At 37.9% G+C, this 20,735-nt stretch overlaps 1 protein-coding gene across 4 annotated transcripts in view; it reads left to right on the top strand.

Moving 5' to 3' along the window:
* The window catches only part of NAV3 (neuron navigator 3), a 296,173-nt gene that overhangs the window by 94,100 nt on the left and 181,338 nt on the right, over positions 1 to 20,735 (top strand). For 3 of the 4 annotated variants that reach the window (XM_066257605.1, XM_066257604.1, XM_066257603.1), the window contains exons 8-10: positions 229 to 344; positions 17,746 to 17,854; positions 18,541 to 18,924. In XM_066257605.1, coding sequence (XP_066113702.1) covers positions 229 to 344; positions 17,746 to 17,854; positions 18,541 to 18,924 — 609 coding nt within the window. Of the gene's footprint in view, positions 1 to 228; positions 345 to 10,731; positions 11,716 to 17,745; positions 17,855 to 18,540; positions 18,925 to 20,735 lie in introns of those variants that run through there. The other variant, XM_066257606.1, reaches the window with a different exon arrangement.

Below are 20,735 nucleotides of genomic sequence, written 5' to 3'. Positions count from 1 at the left end.
GAGTGATAAACACACGATACGGTGTACAGATGATGTGATGTAGAATTGTGCACCTGAAACCTGTACAATTTTGTTAGTGTCACACCAATAAATTCAATAAAAAAGAGGAAAAGAGAAATGCTTAACTACCTTAATAGAAAACTTTTAATATGTTGACTTCTTATTATAGAGAGCTTTAATGGGTCACTGGTGACAGCATCTGCTATTTGTCTTCTTGGTTAATTTCAGAGCACATTCAGAAAGCGAAGGTACTTCTTTATCGTCTGCCGACTCCTGCACCAGTCCTACTAAGATGGACTTATCGTACAGTAAGACTGCTAAGCAGTGCCTGGAGGAGATATCTGGTAAGTGACCTGATTGAGGGGTAGGTCAGCTTTAGAATTTTTATAATTTCTCCATAAGCCTTTTTATTAAAACGTATTTGTGATATACTACTTCTCTTAAGCATAAACGCACTGGGTACATCTCATGCTTCAGAGATTCTGAGATATTTGTCTAGTCTGTTTAGGGTGATGTCTTTGTTGATCTATAAAGATTTCTAGAAAGAATGCTAGTGCTTTTAGGGGCTGAGGTTTTAAGTCATTATTGTCCTTAGTCAAATTGAATATAATCAGAGAAAACCTGGAGAATTTTCTATTGTTCATAAGGCAGCCCTTGAATATATTTGGAGATTTTAAAAAATATTAAGGATCAGTTGTTAATGTATATTTCTCAAGGCCAATCCAACCTGCTCTGTCTTTAATTCTGTACTGTTGAGCATGCTGGAAATGCGTATTCTGGAAAAGAACATTTTTAAGTATATAAACAATGTAAGAAAACAAAGACATATACATACCCCAGGCACAGTTTGTCAGATATTCAAGTGTATAAAATAGAAAAAACTTTTTTTAAAGGTTTTTTTTTATTTTTTATTTTATTTATTCATTTTTAGAGAGGAGAGAGACAGAGAGGGAGAGAGAGGAGAGAGAGACAGAGAGAGAGAAGGGGGGAGGAGCAGGAAGCATCAACTCCCATATGTGCCTTGACCAGGCAAGCCCAGGGTTTCGAACCGGCGACCTCAGCATTTCCAGGTCGACCCTTTATCCACTGCACCACCACCGGTCGGGCCAAGTGTCTAAAATAGGATTCTCAGCTTTAGTCTAATACTTTTTCTAGGATTCAGATAAGCCCAGGAAAATATGGAAGTTCTTTGGTATAATTTTATTACATGTAAGTATGTTCATGAGAACTAAGTAAGCTCTTATCAAAATATGCTGCTCCTAAAGGAGAAGAAAGTTAAAGGACATTTTATCTATTTCTAAGTATAAGTATGCATGAGAGTCAAAATATGTCTGTTATTCCAAAACATCTTTGGCTCAACCCTTGTATTATCCAAAGAAAAAACCTAAGGTAACTGTTTAACTTAAAATACTACTGTAGTATTCCAAGAAAACAAAGTATTGCTCTGAAGCTCATAAAAGTAACTGTGCCACAAATTTACGGGTTGAGAGACTTCTTACCTTGGCGGACTTGAAACACTTTGGCAAGAATTCATTTGCCATGACTGCAATACCATGGATGTATGTTGACAACAATGACAGTACAGCATCCTAAGGGTTCCTTTTGGAATTAACATCAGTGATATCACTAGGCACCATGGGTTTTGTGTGGCTAGTACGGTAGGCCAGTGCAGGGGAGGGGTAGAAATGGTGATGTCACAGCATAGCTTTAGGGATGGGATTTGTAGATTATCCAAATACATGGGGGAAGTGTTAGCTTTCCCATAGCTCCAGAGAGCCCCATGGGCAGAACGATGTTGTACATCTGCATTGTGACTAGATATTTCTTAAACCTTAGTGTGGCATGAAGTTGCATATGCTTCACATATGTCATTTTTCATGAATGTCTTCAACTAGTAAGAAGAGCTCAGTTGCTGAGCAACAGAGCAACAGCCCCAGCAACTAGGGGGGGCAGAGAGAGCATTGCCCCCCTAGTGGGCATGCCAGGAGGATCCCAGTTGGGGTGCATGGGGGAGTCTGTCTCTCTGCCTCCCCTCCTCTCGCTCAGAAAAAAAAAAAAAGAATTCCATACCTTCATTAAGTCCTTATATTCTTATCTGTACAAGTTAAATTTCATTGTCCATTAAAAAAATATTTTTTTTGGAGATAGATATTCCCTCTACTCCACTGCCCATTCTTTTGATTATTTAAATAGAAAACTTCAACCTTTAGTTAAATTCAATGTTTCACCTTCCCTGTACCTACCCAGCAGAAAGTGACAAGAAAATTTCAAAATTTATTAGATTAATTTCATAGTAAGTTCATAATTATGTCTTCAACTCATATCACTATGCTTATAAAATACTAGAGTTCAAATCAGTGAGGGAAAATGCATTTTGTAAAATCTGAATTCTAATTTTTATGTGAATTTCACAAAGGAACTTATTTTTCCTGAAATTAATATGTCACTGAGTATTTCTGATTAAATAAATAATCCTTATTTGACTTTTTCTCCAGTTTCTTATTTTACCTACCATTTGGTCATTTTTTTTTTCATATTTCAGGTTAATATTTTCATTTAATGATCTGATGTTTTACTATAATACTACTTAAAACTGAAATATAAACTAGACTTTAACATAATATGATAATAGTAGAAGGTGTATTATTTTGTAGCAATAATAATTTAAAAAGAATCATTGATTTGAGTGTGTGATTTAGATAGGAACATAAGAAAAGAAAGAGAATAGCCAATACATGCTGAAATGAGGCGTATCTATAAGATTGTCTCCTTCCTACCATTATTGGTTGAAAATTAGCCTATAGTGAGGAGTTGAATATTTCTCTCAATGCAATCTTGAAATTCATGGAAGAAAGATGGTATCCATTTGGTTGTGAGCTATACAGTGGGTTCCATAATCTGAGAGATCTGGATGGGGCTACATCAGTGACCAATTTGTTTTTTAAAGTGACCTTGTCTTCTAAGTTTTCCCAAGCTACATAGTCTCATGGTCATACCCTAGATCCAGCCATCATCAGAATCCACAACTTCTCTATAACCTGACTTCTTTGTACCCTATTTTTGCTGATTAGAGACTCCTATTTTATCAGTGTTCTTTTTGTTTCTTTATCCCACCACTGGTTCTACTAATATTTCCAATTCATGGCTCTCATCACCTTTCATTGACCTCCTCAAACTTTTCATTCTGCCCCCTTTATCAGCTGAATTTCTGTGATAACTGAATGGAATTTACACTTTTCTTTTTGTGACAGAGACAGAGAGAGAGAGACAGAGAGGGGGAAAGAAAGAGACAGACAGACAGGAAGGGAGAGAGATGAGAAGCAACAATTCTTTGTTGCGGCACCTTAGTTGTTCACTGATTGCTTTTTCACATGTGCCCTGACCTGGGTGGGGTGGGGGGTGCTACAGCAGACCAAGTGACTCCTTGCTCAAGCTGGCAACCTTGGGCTCAAGCTGGTGAGCCTTACTCAAACCAGATGAGCCCGCACTCAAGCTGGTGATCTCGGGGTTTTGAATCTGGGTCCTCCAGGTCCCAGTCCGACGCTTTATCCACTGCGCCACCACCTGGTCAGGCTAATTTACTCTTGCATGTACCATTAACATCTTTGCTTCTTTCTCATTTCATTGTACTCATTTGATGAAACCACAGACCTGGCTACATTCAACTCTCCACCTAGTCCTTACCAGTGATGAATGGACCTGGGGAAAAACACATCACATTGTTGATGTGACTCACTTTACCTTCATGACTACCAAGCTCAAGTGAGCATTTAATGCTTCCTGATAGTTATTCTATATTTCTCTGGTCCCTTTACTTCTTTTTATACCTTTTATTTTCCTTTCAAACCTACAATAGTACCTCTCCCATTCTTTCACTTAACTAATGTTTGTGATGTTGACTTTACTGAAAAAATTAAAGCATACTGAAAAGAATTTCAGAAACCCCTGCTACCATATCTACCCATGAACAGCATTTTTACCCATTTTCTCTGCCTTTGCTTGGACTATTTTGTTTCCTTTATATCTCCTTCTGCACCAAAGCATTCTCGTTAGCTCACAAGATACTACCATCTCTCCAATCTTAATTAAAACAACAACTTTCCTTCATCCACTTTATAGCTTTTCTTTTCTTTCTGATTTCTGCTGTTACAACTTCATTCTGGCTGCTAGAGACACCCCAGAGTACAAAAGCACTTGAGTTATTGCCACGCCCTACCTTAGACTGGTCCACAGGATATTCTTTCAAAGACAATGTGTGATATGGGAAAAGTAGTGTTCTAGGAAGTAGAAACATTAATTCAGATCTCTGCCCTGCCATTACTTAGCTGTTTGAATGTTTCCTTGGTTCCTGTTTTCATGAGGAGACTATTTTGATGCTTATTAAACTCGTAGGATTATTGTGAGATATGGTTTTATTCTTCCACCCATTTTTCCAGTTGTTATCATCTGATACCTTATACATGCCAGGCATGCAAAGCATTGGGAAAACAAGCACATCTAATACATTAGCCCTCCTATGGAAGAGTAAAATAAAAAATAAACTTTAAAACCTCAAATAATTGAATTACTTGATGTAATGCCGGTGGCCAAGGCCAGCCAGGTTTCATTGGATTCAGGCAAGCGCAGACAGTAGAGGAACTGTGGAGCCGGAAAGCCTTGGGCCATTCCTGTTTAATAGAGTCTTGCAACAGCGGGCGAGCAAACAGGCAGGGGGAAACCACTTCTCATGACAGCAGGCGAACTGATCAGGAAAACAGCCCCTCTCAGTGGTTGGCAAGCAATCCACGCCAACAGAAATTACCCATAGCCTTACATAGACATTACACATGTGGCTCTGCCATGTGCTCATGCACTAATCATGCAAAGTACAAGCACTCAAGCCTAACAAAGCTTTTTCCCCAATACAGCACCTTGATTTTTGTTGGGAGTGTGAGACTATGGCCCCATCATTCTCTGTTCATGTGGACCAAGTGAAATTGACCCAAGCAAGTACAATTAGAACAACCCAATTCCTCCACCACGGTGTCTTTTTCAGGAATGGACATGTGACCCAACTCAGTTCACCCAAAAGCAATCAGAGTCAATCTCAGGACTTTTCCTGAGACTGTTAGGAAAAAGTTGCTCTTCTTTTATGTATGTATGTATGTATGTATGTATGTATGTATGTATTTATTCACTAAACCTGAAGCCAATCAAAATAAAGCTTGGACCTGCTAGTGGTTACCTTCTCCCTCAAGTGAAACAAATATAGGGGAAATATCACCTAAGGCAGGAGAGAGTGAGCTTAAGGTCATTGTAGAAAATGTTAGAACCCCTCAGTGACCTGAAACTATCCCTCCTGCCTTCTCTTCAATTTTCTGTTACTTTTCTCAGGGAAAATCCCTTTTGGGGCTTAAAGAAATGTAAATGGCATCCCTATTGCATAACCTGAGAGAAGCATAATGTAATGATTTGTGATACTGTAAGGAGCAAACTTGAATGGGCTCACACTGCAAAACAGACTTGTTAGAGGGATTCACTAAGTTAGCTGGGAAGCTTCACTGTTTACATTTTCAATGGAGCAGTAACTCACATGAAGTAATAAAAACATAGCGGAAGTTAAAAATGTAGTTAAATTATGATGTGAAGATAAGCGTCAGAAATGAAGGACACAATAAAATGGCATACTGAAGAAAACTCAAGACTTTCACATGTCTTATACACATCCAGAGTCCTTATGTATAGCATTCAAATTTCTTACTATTTGTCATCTTCTTTGGGAGGAAAACTGGTGATATTTACCTGACCTGAGGATGGTGGTTCCATTCATTATTACGTACAAGTGAAAACTATTATGTAATTTGTGGCCATGAGTGAGTGAGCTTCTTGCTTCTGTCCTACCCTTTAAGATTCACGCTATGACCTTGATATTATAAGTCCTGCTGAATTGACAGTTCAGATTTTATAGTTTTGGCGTGGGTTTTATTCTCACATTCATTGATAAAAAGAATCTGGTCCCAAAGACCATCCTTTCATCAAGTGCCAAGAGACCCTGCCAAATGTAAAGTGAGCTTTATTTTTCATTCCACTGGAATCATTCCCGAAAGCTGTTTAGGTTTAGGGTTTTTCCCCCCTACATGGCTTCACACTTGCCCTTTTTTGCATAAAATGATCTATCAACATGTATGGCGTTTGTTGAATGCACTTTTTAACCTTTATCTAGAATTTATATTCAACTGAAAAACATTAATAAGTGACAGACTGACATAGTATCAGCAAAGTTGGCTTATCATTTATAAAAAGAGCAAAAAAGAAAAAGTAGTAAAATCATTGGATGAATTCAGGATATCATTTTAGAAATGCGAATTTAATTTAACTAAAGGGATAAACTAATGGTTCCATGTGCCATTTCTGACTCAGCAGACTTCTCATTGAATACGTAATGGGAAATATATGGTGTGTGAGACCTTTGTAAATGATCATTTAAGTTGCCTTTTTCTTGAATATTTGTAAAGATTAAGAGGATTAAACTCAGGTAATTTAAATCAGTTTAGATCTCTTACTTAAATAACCACTTTATAATTATGTTTGCTAAAGAGCTGAAAAGAATTCCTACTCAAAACAAATAGTAACTATACTTTGGTTTAGGTTGTGGCAAAATTAGAATGATTTGCATTTTTAGTGTTGATTGGGCTTGTTTGTCTCCTCATCAGGCTTCCTCTTTCACCTTGTGTAACATACATTTACAGGTGTGAATCCAAATAAGTATAAATACACTCATGTATGAATATACACTCAAAGCAAGCAAAGATCACTGCCTCTAGAGAAGCAATAAGTGGATTCTCTGCTGTTGTTCAGGGTAAACTAATGGACTAATGTAGTTGCAGAGGAAAAAAAAAACTACTGCAATTATAAATTGACAACAATAACTTTAAACAAAGAACCAAATAAAAATACCCTTTTGCTGATTTCTCCAGTGTTATTTCTTCAAAATAACTAGCCCCTCCTCACTGGCTCTGTTGGATTTTGCCTATTCCTTCTGGGGTTGACTGCTGGGGAAGATGATATTTCCTGCTGCACTGAATCAGAGTGAACCATGTGATTTGATTTGGTCAGTGAAATACAAGTGGATGTAAAACATGGGCCGTTCCTGAGCAGAAGCTTTAAAAGTCATTGCTTGGATCTCTTTGCTCTTCCCTCTGTCATGAGATCAACATGTCTCAGATTGGAGTTGCTCCTTTAACCTGGTTTTTAGTATAAAGGGTACTTGGGTCAAATGTGCACCCAACAATGAATGGACATGAATGTACATCATTTTATTTATTTTTGTGTAAGCCATTAAAAATTTTAAGTTGTTTGTAACTGCAATACAACTTAGCCTACGCCAGAATTTCTCAACCTTGGCACTGTTGACTTTGTAGTCAGCATCATTCTTGTGGGGGTGTCCTGTCATTGTAGGATATTTAGCAGCCTCATTGGCCTCTACCATTTAGATATCGGGAGTATCACACACCTCAGATGTGACAACCTAAAATATCTCCTGGTATTGTTAAAGGTCCCTTAGGGGAGACCCAGTTAAAAATCACTCCTAGTTGAAAAGCACTAGTCTTAGCCTAACAGTTCTCAAAATAGAATTCCAGAGCCAGCAATATCTGTATCACCTGGGAATATGTGAGAAAAGCAAAAATTTAAGCTCCTTTCAGACCTACTGAATGAGTGGCAGTGGGGCTGGGGCCCAGAAAGCTGTATTTTAACCCTTTGAGTAGTGAGCTTTTTCATGTTCGCTGACCCCTGGGAGTGAGGTTTTTTTTTTCAAAAAATGAAATTAGTTCCAGTTACAGTTTTATTAATTAAAATCATGTTTGTTTGATAACCTTATGAAAATAAGAATAACATACATTTGCCTTTTTTAAAAATGTTGCCTTATACATTTTTAAAATAAATCGATTGTACTCTGGATGGTCAGGAGGCATGAGGATGTACATGAACGTTTGTATTACTCAAAGGGTTAAGAAGCCTTCCAAGGGGGCTGGATATTAAGTTTAAGAACCACTGGCCTAAGCTAAATAGTACACAAGCATTCTTGTATAAAGAGAGTTCGTAATTATGGCTTTAACTTATAGATGCAGAAAGTTAACTTTTTTTTATATATATATTTAAAGCATAAGGATTCTCTGGTTGTCAATCTGTAAGACTATACAGCATATGGTAATATACTAGTATAATACCTATCAGACAAATTGAAGTTTTATAACTTCAGCAAATTTACAATGGTCTCATAAACTGGTGATTCATTGAGCCACAATGACTAAAAATGAGGGGAAAATGTTCTGTGTAGGAATCCAAAAGGAAGTGGTATTTTGATCTTTAAAAATTATTGACAAAATGATGATTTTCAAAGGTTAATTGTCCATTTCTGTGATTTGACATTCGTGTCTTAATTTTATTTGAACACATTTTATATGAACACAATTTATTTTTAAAGAGCAAAAGAATTGAGAATCAGTATTTTTAATTCAGTTTTGTTTATTTAATTGCAATATTTTTTTATCACAAATATCACTACTCTTTCTTTTTTTTATTTATTTATTTATTTATTTATTTTATTTATTTTTTTTTTAAATAAATTTTTATTAATGGTAATGGGATGACATTAATAAATCAGGGTACATATATTCAAAGAAAACATGTCTAGGTTATTTTGTCATCAAATTATGTTGCACACCCCTCGCCCAAAGTCAGATTGTCCTCCGTCACCCTCTATCTAGTTCTCTGTGCCCCTCCCCCTCCCCCTAACTCTCTCCCTCCCTCCCTCCCATGTCCTCCCTCCCCCCCCCACCCTTGGTAACCACCACACTCTTGTCCATGTCTCTTAGTCTCATTTTTATGTTCCACCAATGTATGGAATCATGTATTTCTTGTTTTTTTCTGATTTGCTTATTTCACTCCTTATAATGTTATCAAGATCCCACCATTTTGCTGTAAATGATCTGATGTCATCATTTCTTATGGCTGAGTAGTATTCCATAGTGTATATGTGCCACATCTTCTTTATCCAGTCTTCTATTGAAGGGCTTTTTGGTTGTTTCCATGTCTTGGCCACTGTGAACAGTGCTGCAATGAACATGGGGCTACATGTGTCTTCACGTATCAATGTTTCTGAGGTTTTGGGGTATATACCCAGTAGAGGGATTGCTGGGTCATAAGGTAGTTCTATTTGCAGTTTTTTGAGGAACCACCATACTTTCCTCCATAATGGTTGTACTACTTTACAGTCCCACCAACAGTGAATGAGGGTTCCTTTTTCTCCACAGCCTCTCCAACATTTGCTATTACCCGTCTTGTTGATAATAGCTAATCTAACAGGAGTGAGGTGGTATCTCAACAAATATCACTACTCTTTCTATCTAATTCCTTTTTATGTGTCTGTGTCAAATGGATCTAGGGATGATGTGTCTTGATCCTGAGTATAAGGAATAACTTAACTTTGCAAAGTATTTTAAAGATAAAGACAATATATAGTAAAATGCTAATTTTCGCAATTAAGAGATTAGGCATTTCACTTAGTTGATTTTTCTGAGGTGAAATATCAAAATTCATTTAATTATATTCACAAAATGATAGGGATGTATAAATCTATTCTATGAATATTTTTATATATTTCTACATTTTTAATAAGGAATGTTGATAGATGGACAATCTCAAAAGTGTTTCTTTAAATACTTCTTCCTTAGCTCTCAGTGGTACACATGGTTGGTACTATAGCTGGTAGGTATTTTAAAAGTTTTTCTAAGCTCAGAATTTCAGGGTGGTGGTATAGTATAGAAAAAAATGCAAGATATTTATCTTTTACTTTTTTATTTTATAAAAATATTAAAAATAAAAAGCTGATTACGCCGCCGTAGATTTATGGATTACCATAGGAAAATTGCTCAGTATCAAAAGACATAATGTGCATTTTATTCTTTTTTTATTTAGTCACATCATTATGTTCTACACTCTTAGCTATAAACTTTTCATTATTTACTTTGAGTGAAAATATTGGGGGATAACCCTTTTGTGTATGTGTGTAGTGTTTTTTGTTTTGTTTTCTATTTTTTACAGAAAGGAAGTGTGGTTTTTATTGTCACATTAGGATTTTCCTAAATAGCTCAGAATAAAAAGCCCTTGAATTTGTCAAAGAGGAAGTGAAGTCTTTTCCTTTAAAGCATCATCTGTCAGCTGGAATGCCATGCTCCATTTTTTAGGTCCTTTACACTCTTGAATTTGATTTGTGCTTTTACAGCACAAATCCCAACATTCAGAAGGCAGATCTGCCTGCTTCAGCTGCCTGGAGCTATAGAGAATTAGTCTGTCATTCTCAGTGTCGGAGAGTGTGTGCTGTGTATGTGAGTATTGTGAGCATGTGCATCCGTGTCTGAGACTGGGTGGCCAAGAGTGATTTAAATGTGCAGAGGGTTAATAGTGCAGCTTCTCATTCAGCCTCGGCTTTGAAACCTGTGGCATCAGAGGCTGGACAGGCGTTTCCGTGCCCCTGGTTTAATTTAGCAGTATGTTTGCTGCCATGGCAGCCAGCAGCATCCACTGCAGCAGCAGCAAGGAAGAGCCATAGATCTGAGAATGCAGGTGGAATAATAAAACGCGAGACGCTCGCTCGTGCAGGGCTGGGCTTCAGTGCTTAATTTCTGCTCTAACAGGGCTCGGGTGCAGAGGCTTTCCACGCTGCACTCTGGCAGTTCATCTAGAGTCAAGGGCTGCCGACCTAAATCAGTGAAGGGCTGGTGAGAGGTGGGGGAAAAAAGCGAGAGACATAGCTGGTGTTTCACTACCTCGCGTTTGGAAACACAGAAGCAAGAGAGGGAAATGTGGACCCACCGCCCTGCTGAGACATGCGATTGGAGGAGGATGGGGACACAGAGTTGGCTTCCTGTGCTACTTTTCAACTGGAGCAGCATCGTTGGTGAACTCTTCTCTGCTTCAGATATGTTCAAGCGAAATGTTTGTAAGTACTGCTGATGAAAGAACTGATGCAGCAAGCTCAATTGATGCCGGCTACTGAATTGTACTGTAGCTCAAGAATCTTATGCGAACGTTTGAGCCTGCTTGGGCTTTTATTGAAGTGCATGTGTTAATTAAACCCAAAAGGGCCAATTGCCATCTAAATGTAAAAAGACAACATGAAGTCCAATTGAAAAGAGGAAACCACCAGCAGAGCCATGCAGCGGCCGGCTGAACTCTCGGTGTTTCGTGGCAAAGAAGTCAGGCGAAAGGGAGCTTGCCTTCAGAAACAAAAGTCACTGACCAATCTCTCCCTCTCCAGTGAGGGGGAGAGGAGACCTACTGTGCGCATTTCCAACTGGTTTGGGAATGCTGCAAAAGCCAGCCAGAGAGAAGCCCACTATGCAGAGAGGCGCACGCTGTCCAGGTTCCTCTCGCGGTCCATGCAGTCCCTGTACCACAGCAGCAGCTCAGGGGCCTGGAGCCTCCTGCCTGCCAGCCAGTCAGGCAAGGAGGGCTTCGAGGACTGGTCCTGCAGGAAAGGCTTGGAAGGCGAGAGCGATGAAGATAGCAGGTCTGAAGATGAAAATGTGTCCTCCAAGCAAAGCAGCATCAGCAGAAGCTGGGCGGAAGAGGAAGGAGAAAGCTGCCTGCGGGAAGGCACAGCCCACCTGGACGAGGATGTGATCCTTACCATGCTGGGCGACCTAGAACAGGCACTTTACTCGGACTTGTTAGGTAAGTCGGGCTTGCTCTTCAAACGCAGATAGAACTTTCAGAAGCTGTGTATTGGCATTTGCCAAATATCTTCCATGCATTTGACTGATTTTTTTTTAACTGTCGTTACCCAAAGATATGTTTTTTTTTTCAAAGATATGTTTTTAATTCTTTGTGTCTTAAAATAATTTTCTTTATAAAGCTGAGCTGTGATAACCAAGTATGAGGTCTGTTTGGAGAAAGTAAATAGCACCAATCTGCCTTGGGCACTATTGGCCTTGTGTCCAGTTCATTCTGGACATGCGCAAATAAGTATTAAGATTTTAAGAGCCCAAACATGTTTTTCAGTCAGTCATTAATGGAGCCTTTTTATTCAGCCTCCCTCACCACAGACCTATAATGAAGAATGAAGGGCGTCCTGAGTAGATTTCTGTGTAGTCAAGTCTTTCCTCAGCTGCCTCATTGGTATCCAAATAAATAGCCCTTGTTTTTACCTCAGTGACAAGTACCATGAAGCTAATAACAATTTCAGAATGCAGAGGCCTCTTCTGACAACTTTACTCACATACTTTTTTGGTGTTTTGTGTGTGTGTGTGTGTGTGTGTGTGTGTGTTTTGCGGGGAGTGCTTGACAAAAAATGCTCCAAGTCTATACATTTAAACTTCTGTGTAGATAACCATGAACTGTTTTTATACTTTACACAGTAGGTCTTTATTGATTACATGAGTCTCAGATGTAACTTCTGACATATCTTGAAATAGATATGAAGATGTCTAAAGTAATTTTTCAGTTTTGTGATTAAATGTTAACTATCAGTTTGTTACTTGCCTGAGTAACTAAACTGTATACATTTTAATTTTATACCCAAATTCAGTGCTTTATCAAAGTATAATTACATCATAAAGTCCCTTATTCAAAAATCCACAAGTATTAAACCACTGAACACATATTTTATATCAGTTTTTATTTTCACAAAGGACTTCATAAGGACTCTTTAAATTTGGAAGAATTAAACCAGAACAGTTATCTCTTTGTTTCTGATTCATACAATTGATGCTAAATATAGGTTTGTTTTTATTCTCTATGTAGGCCCTCCTGTTGTAAGATATTTCGTGAGCTTTTCTGGAATCTTAGTGAACCAGCTTTAGAAGCAAAAAGCTTTGAGAGATGGCTGATTCAAATACTGTTCCATTTTTAATGTTAGTTTGGCTTTAAAAGAGTAAGGTTTCCACAGTTGTGGGAATAGTGATTTCTGAATCTGAATACACCAGGTGCTCAGATGCTGAAGATTGACTTCTTCACTATTATGTGATTGCTGTGATGAACTGCTTTTCATAAAAGACATGTATGCAGCACAAAGGCAAGAGAGAGGGTCTTAATCTATAAGAATCTTTTTCTTTTTTGCGCCTCTGGAACTGTAAAATCAAATGATATTCATCATTTTCCTTTATGATGATAGCATTTATCTTATTCTAAGTAATCCTATAGTATTTTTAAAGATAACAGCAGAGTGCCTCCCCTGACAGTATTTGATGGTTGCTCTGTTAAAGTGTAGCATGCTGTGGGTGGGTGTATATATAGCACATGGCTTTTTCTGCATAAATAACTTGGAACATTACTGTCAGAGGTATTCTCTCAGTAGAAGACTGTGTATTCCATGGTTTTTAAACTGAGCATCTACTTATCGTGTGTGTGGGATTATTCTCTTTAAGTCATTTTTTCCCCACTGATGCCAGTACTCAAAAATGTAAATGAGAAAGTAGGAAGAAGAGTGTTTTCAAATAACTCTAATATGAATAATAATACCGGGATAATGAAGCATTCCAACGTAATTTCCTAAATAATACTGCATGTTAAATGGGTGATTATTTGCAAGCTCATTGCCCACAGGAATTTTAGGATTTCTGCCATGTGCTTGACGAGGTTCTGCTTTTGACTCAAAATGGCCTCTTCTAAGTTAATTTTTAGGCAGGTTTTCTTGAGTTCAACTCTACTCTTGGATACCTTAACAAATCAGATAGACTATAGTCTGTACTATAACTCTATAGGAGAATATTTAAAAGGTAACTGAAGAGCTGAAAAATTTCCATCCAAATCACTGTTGGGTTCAACCACAAAAAATTAAGGTTATTTCTCAAAATAAATCAAGGAGCTGTACTCTAGTAACACGTGTAGTGTGAATGGTGTAGAGGACATAATTCTCTGTGATTCAGCTTCATTCATATGTCATTTGATTTTCTATTAAGAGATGACAGTGCCGGCAGTGTTAATTACAGTATGTATAATTGAAGCCTAAAAAATAAGAGCGGGACCACACAGATCTGCTACTAACTAAAATTGCAAAGGCACCAAATTGAGCCTCTTATTCTGTACCCTATTCATAGGGGATACCTTACAGGAACAAAAAGCAGTTTGCACCAGTGTTAAAAATTCCAAGTAAATTAACTGCAGAATATGCCATTCTGGAAAATATGTGGTAGCCCTTACTATTGTGTCTGACACTTAGGAGGTGTTTTTTTTTCAGGAACAATATTTGACTTTGAAGTTATAGAAGTGAGAGCGATACAATATTTTTGTGACTAAGTAGATTTTTCATGTGCAATCTTCTGCTAACTTTTGTTACTAAATATTATTTTATTTGTGCTTTTACATTTAACCTTTTTAATTATAATTTCCTCCCCTACCCTCAATCCACTAGATATCCTTTGGATACAAATTTACAGGATATTACGGAGTGGAGCAATCCTTAGGGGGTTTGTAAGTGCATTTAATTGTATCTTGACATTATAGGTCTTTGAGAACATTCACTGCAATAAATTTTATTTTGGTTATCTTTTATGACATGAACGAAACAGCAATTATGTTTAGCTCCATAAGTGCTGGGAGGAAAAGGTCCATTTGTCTGATTGCTATGAATGGTGCAGTGTCCTGAGTGGGTATGATGATGAGAGAAACCAGAGGGGGTTCAGTTATGGTTCTGCAACCTGAGGGAAGCTGTGTAAACAAATAATGGATTCAGCTGGAAGACTGTGAGGATCTAAGATGCCTATTGGCTTGGAAGTAGGAAATTTATAAGAATGAAGATGCAGGCAATTATAGTTAGTAAAATGGAATATCTGAAAATACAATGTTCTTGAAGTTTATACAAAGGAGATATTGAAAATAATTCAGGCCCTGGCTGGTTTGCTCAGTTGGTTTAGACTGTTGTCCTGCAACAACAAAGTTGAGAGTTCGATCCCTGGTCAGGGCATACACAGGAAACAACCAGGGAATGCATGACTGAGACTGCGTGGGACAATAAATGAATGCTTATCTTCCCCTTCCCCTTTCTCTCCCTTTCTTTCTCTGTCTCTTAAAAAAAAAAAAAAGCTCTGGCTGGATAGCTCGGTTGGTTGGAGCACCATCCTGGAGCGTGGAGGTTGCCAGTTCAATTCCCCAGTCAGGGCACATAAAGGAGCAGCTCAATGTTTCTGTTTCTCCTTGCCTCTCCCTCACAAAATTAACAAATAAATAATAGTAATTCAAATATAAGTGTTATTAATATTATGCCAGTTGGCAAGTGGTTGAGATTCACTTAAAAATTCTTTTAGAGGGAAGGGTATGGCATAGAGGACACGTGATGGTGAATTCTGGGAACCTGTGTGAGGTCAACAACTTGCTCTCTCTCCTCCCTCTAGGAGGAGATCATCTCAGTACTCTTCTCCTTTCAGACTTCTCATCTCATACTGTCACCTAGAATCAAAGGCTTGTGTACTGTAGGAAAGCTTATGAATATTGGCTTTCGTGCTTCTCCAAATTTATCTTTTCACTATTTCCTTTGTCCACTTAGAGTGAAATCTCTTCTTCACCTCTGCCTTTCCTTTAACTGTAATGATATTCCTTTACTGCTATTTAAGATTTTCCTTATGAAATCCTTCTTTTCCTTCTGGGTTCTGCCAGATTGTTTGGAAGTGAAAGGTAGACTTCTTTCCAGCCATTTCTTAAGCAAACATGTTAGATTATTTTTATGGAGAGGATGGAAGGAATTCTCAGGGAGGGCTTAAAAGAATGTTAATCTACAAGGTTAGAGATTGCATGACCTGAATTTGTGTAAAAGTGTTTATGCCCATTGCATGAGGGCACAGCACGTGATTTACTGTTTCTTAAAATGTATTTACTGTAGGTACGTGTTTAAGTACATTCCAAGTTTAAAATAATGATGCTAATATTAAGCTTTTTTTTTTTTTTTTTGGAGAGAGAGAGGAATAGAGAAAGGGAGAGAGAGGGAAGCATGAACTCATTGTTCCACTTAGTTGTGCTATTTATTGCTTCTTATATATACCCTTACTGGGGCTTGAACTGGCATCCTTAGGGTAATGCCAGCACCATCAGGATGCTCTGTGCACTGTGCCACTGGCCTGGGCAATTACCAAACATATTTTATTCATTCAAAAAATGTGTAAGTTGAGCTTTATAGATTGGCAGCAGAATGGTGGTTGTCTTGGCACAATGTAGTGATATTTTAGAATTAAAAAAAAAAAAACACCCGGAGAATTAGCAGGTGCTGTCTTCCAATATGTGAGTAACTGTCATGGTGAAAAGAGAATATAAACTTATTCAGCTGGTTTCAGAGCCACTGGGACACTGGGTGGAAGTTAAAGAAAGGCAATTATTATTAGTCCTTAGAAATGGTTTTACAATTAGACATATCTAATAATGGAAGGAGACATCTTTTACTGGAAAGGATGAAGCCTTTCCTATCTTGGGGGTTTCAGGCAGAAGCACTTGGCCATCTCTAAAGCTAGATATCAGTGAGTTCATTCATTGGTTAAGAGGTAAGGCAAGACCGTCTTTGAAATCCCCACCAACTCTATAATTATATTATAAATATTAGATGGCTGCATTTGTTGTGTAGTTTTAAAGTTTTGACATGAGTACTGTGGAAGAAAATTAATAGGTTCAATATCTACCTATTTACATTCTTAAACAGAGTGCAGATATGCATCTTGAATTTCTCCATGACAGTTTTCACAGTGGAATGAAATATTTGCCATTTTCTAACTTCTTTTCCTTCTCCTTCCACTTTTTCTGTTTCCTTCCCTCCCTTTCCTTTACTTTGCTTCCCCTGAATTTCTCTGTCCCAATTTATTCCTTTCTTCTTTCTTTCTTGTTAAAATTCCTCATCACTGGACTTCCTCTTAAGCTTAAATTAAACAGAATAAAAACTTTTCTACTATGTTGCCTTGTGATTATTATTCACACACATTAGCTTCAAATGGCCACTGACCTAGGAATATGAGATGGTTATAAACGGGATGGTTTAATGGCACAGATACCCCTAAATGGCAGGAGGCTATCTAGAAGCACCAAGTGGCCAAGACAGGTGGCACCAACACTGACCTCTTCCCATGCAGCAAATGCAAGAACTGGACCTACAACCAGGTGCAGACATAGCACTGATGAGCCCATGACTACCTTTGTCTTATGGAACAAATGCAGCAATCTTTGGAAGTTCTGCTGACAGAACTACCAGCCAGGATTTCAATGCACAAACAGGAAAAAACAAGGAGAAGCATTAAGCCATCATAACTGGAGAAAAAAAATTAAAATGAAGGGGGGAGATATTGCTCCTATAAGAAAAGGCCTCCATTCCATTGTATTAGAATCAAAACCTGTACTTGCTACATAAGGCAAGTTTATCTCAATTATTCTGAGTACACTTAGAAACAGGTAATTATAGAGATAATTAAGGTCCACATAATTTCAGATTTTTGAATTACAGTCAGTGACATGGAAATATACAGTGTATATTTCCAGAGCACTCTCTCATATTGTAGTGATTAAGGTCATACACCTACAAAGTATATTATCACCACCTCAATTTATTACTTGTAACATGATAGTTAATTCTATTCACATTTTACTTGTAGAAAGAAGACTTATAATATTCATTTGGAATGTCTTACCTATTATTTTACTTTTAAGAAAAATAGTATTACTTATATATGTATGTAATTATTCTCAGGACAGTAAATTACATGAATAACAAGTGAATTATTGTTACTTTTCTAGGTGAAGACCCTGAAACAAGAAGAATGAGAACAGTTAAGAACATAGCAGATTTGAGGCAGAATTTAGAAGAGACCATGTCCAGTCTTCGTGGGACCCAGATAAGCCACAGGTTTTTTTCCCTTAATTCTGCATATGGTAGGGCCAGTAAAGAAAAAAAGAAATACAGTCATGCACTTAATTTCCTATAATGATATAGAAGGAATTTTAGTTTTCCTTTACTACTTTCTCACTTAAAGTTTACGTGACAATCAACTGGCTAATTCTTATTACATACAGCCAAGTTTGGGTTTTTTTTCTCCTGCCCAGCTTTTTTTTTTTTTCCACTGTGATTTCCAATTCAAACTGGAATAGCTACTAAAACTACCACCATCACTGTTAAGTAGATTTTCTTGCCTGCCCTAAAGAGCAATTGCCAAAGTTGTTGAGATGCATCTGAGAAGGAGTGGTAGAGAGACTGCCAGATATCATGGTAGCTAACTTCCAGAATAGTCCTGCACAGGCTACAACAGGATAAATTAAATGTTTGTTGAGAATGTGAACCAGTGTTTTGTTTTATCTAAAATGTAATGATGGTCTTTCTTTTGACAGCAAAAATGCAAAACACTGCTAAGAATGTCTCACAATTTGACACCTATAAAGGTGTTTAGAATCTTATTATAAATGTATAATTTGGTTTTCATTAAAATTCCATTCTTCTAAGAGAGGACTCTCAATTCTAGCCTTTCTGTCTTCCTATATTCTTGGTCATTGGCTCCAAGTGAACCGTTATAGTTATTTCTCCATTTTATTTGACAGCACCCTGGAGACAACATTTGATAGCACTGTGACCACAGAAGTGAATGGAAGGACCATACCCAACTTGACAAGCCGCCCCACTCCTATGACCTGGAGGTTGGGCCAGGCATGTCCCCGACTTCAGGCTGGAGATGCTCCCTCCCTGGGTGCTGGCTACCCTCGCAGCGGTACCAGTCGGTTCATCCACACGGACCCCTCGAGGTTCATGTATACGACACCTCTCCGTCGAGCTGCCGTCTCCCGGTTGGGAAACATGTCGCAGATGGACATGAGTGAGAAAGCAAGCAGTGACCTGGACATGTCCTCTGAAGTTGATGTTGGTGGATATATGAGTGACGGAGATATCCTTGGGAAAAGTCTCAGGACTGATGACATCAACAGTGGGTAAGTGACCCTGTGCCCTGCTCTCTCACAGAATTACGTAATGAGGAACAGTGGTCTACTAAGACGTATTAGTTATAAAAAGGATATACAGGCTAGTTAACAAAATCATTAGAAAATGGGAGAAATCTAAGGTGGGGTATTTCAGGTCCTCTCTTCTGCTCATTCATGAAAAGTAAAATATCTAAAATTTCTATAAAAATCTTCAAATTACAAGCCATTACATTTTCTCTTGTTAGTTCAAAGAAGCACATGCCCCTCTGTGTTTTTCAAAGAGATTTTTCACTTGCTTCTTAAAATAACAGATTTTGTTGTAAAATACATGGGAAGGAGACAGGAGGAATTTTGCTGAGCTGCTTGATTGCTTTTTTTTTTTTTTTCGGTTTTCAAAGCTGCCTGTCACTGCTTTGAAGAAAAAATATTTTCTAGTATTCTTAAATTAAGAACCTCTAATCTAACTTGAGGGAAAAATCATTATAGAGTTGAATGTTTCCATCTATTTATGGTGATGATATCAGATTTACTTCTTTATTATAGCCCCGTTGTTCCTTCTATTTCCTGTTATATTTCAAAAAAATGTTGTGATTATAAAACTCATGAAGTATTTTGGCAATTAGGAGTATTTAGTTCAATCTGAGCACAAGCCTCAATAGAAGCAATGGAATAGTTCTATTAAAACTGCTTTTATTAATAATTGTAACTGCCCTTTTTAATACTTTGTTACCTATGACACTCTTGTTACATGTGTTAAAGATATTGAGTCATTTAACCATCCACCACCAGCCCTTATGAGATATTTTTATACTTGGTTTACAGATAAGGAGACTGATCCTATCTGGCCCCAATTGTGTATGTCAAGGAAAGCCCAAAGTTCTGTTAGAATTCAGGTGTGTCTGACTTCAGAACCCAGGCTCTGTTGGCCCTGGACAGTTGGATCAACAGTAAAGTATTGATCTGGTTTGTGGAAGTCCAGGGTTTAATTCCTGGTCAGGGTACACAGGAGAGGTGACTATCTGCTTCTCTGCCCCTCCCCGTTCTCTCTCACTCTCTTTCTCTCCCACCATGGCTTGATTGGTTCAAGCACATTGGCCCCAGTGCTGAGGATGGCTCTGTCGATTCTCTACCTCAGGCACTAAAAATTGCTCAGTTGTGAGCTATTTTATTTCTTCCCAATGGGCAAAGCATCAGCCCCAGATGGGGGTTGCCAGGTGGATCCCAGTCTGAGCACATGCAGGAGTCTATCTCTGTGTCTCCATTCCTCTCACTTAAACAACAAACAAACAAGCAAACAAATCCAGGCTCTGCAACTCAAGGAAAACCTCCCCAATTATCCTTGTCTATATTTTTCATGTGAGTCTAGGTTTGACCTACTCTTTGTCTTTATACATCTGAGAGGATCACTGTCAGAAATCATTCTTCTACATGACTAACCCTTCTTGATTTCATTCATGAAAAGCTCGTTTGAAGTGTGACAAGACTTAAAAAGTACAAAAGAGATTTTAGCCAGATGTATAGCTCTGCTCTGATATCCAGATATGCACCAGTCCATTCCAGCTCCACCTTACCTGCGTTTCTAATGATTTACCATTAAGGAGACAGATTATGGTCAGTTAAGGTAGGAAGTAATTGAGTTGCCACTGGAGTCAGAGTGCCTAATTTAAATCCCTTTCTACTATTTGCTATCTGTGGGCTCCTTAGGAACTTAATTTATCCACATACACTTTTGTCCCCTGTAAAAAAAAGGATAACATTGCAGAATCTCCATGAAATTATTTGGAATGAAAGAAATAACTGACAAAATTGTACATTGCACA

Source organism: Saccopteryx bilineata, chromosome 2, assembly GCF_036850765.1.
Source record: "Saccopteryx bilineata isolate mSacBil1 chromosome 2, mSacBil1_pri_phased_curated, whole genome shotgun sequence".
Classification (NCBI taxonomy): Eukaryota; Metazoa; Chordata; class Mammalia; order Chiroptera; family Emballonuridae; genus Saccopteryx; species Saccopteryx bilineata.
This window is presented reverse-complemented; position numbering and strand designations above follow the sequence as displayed.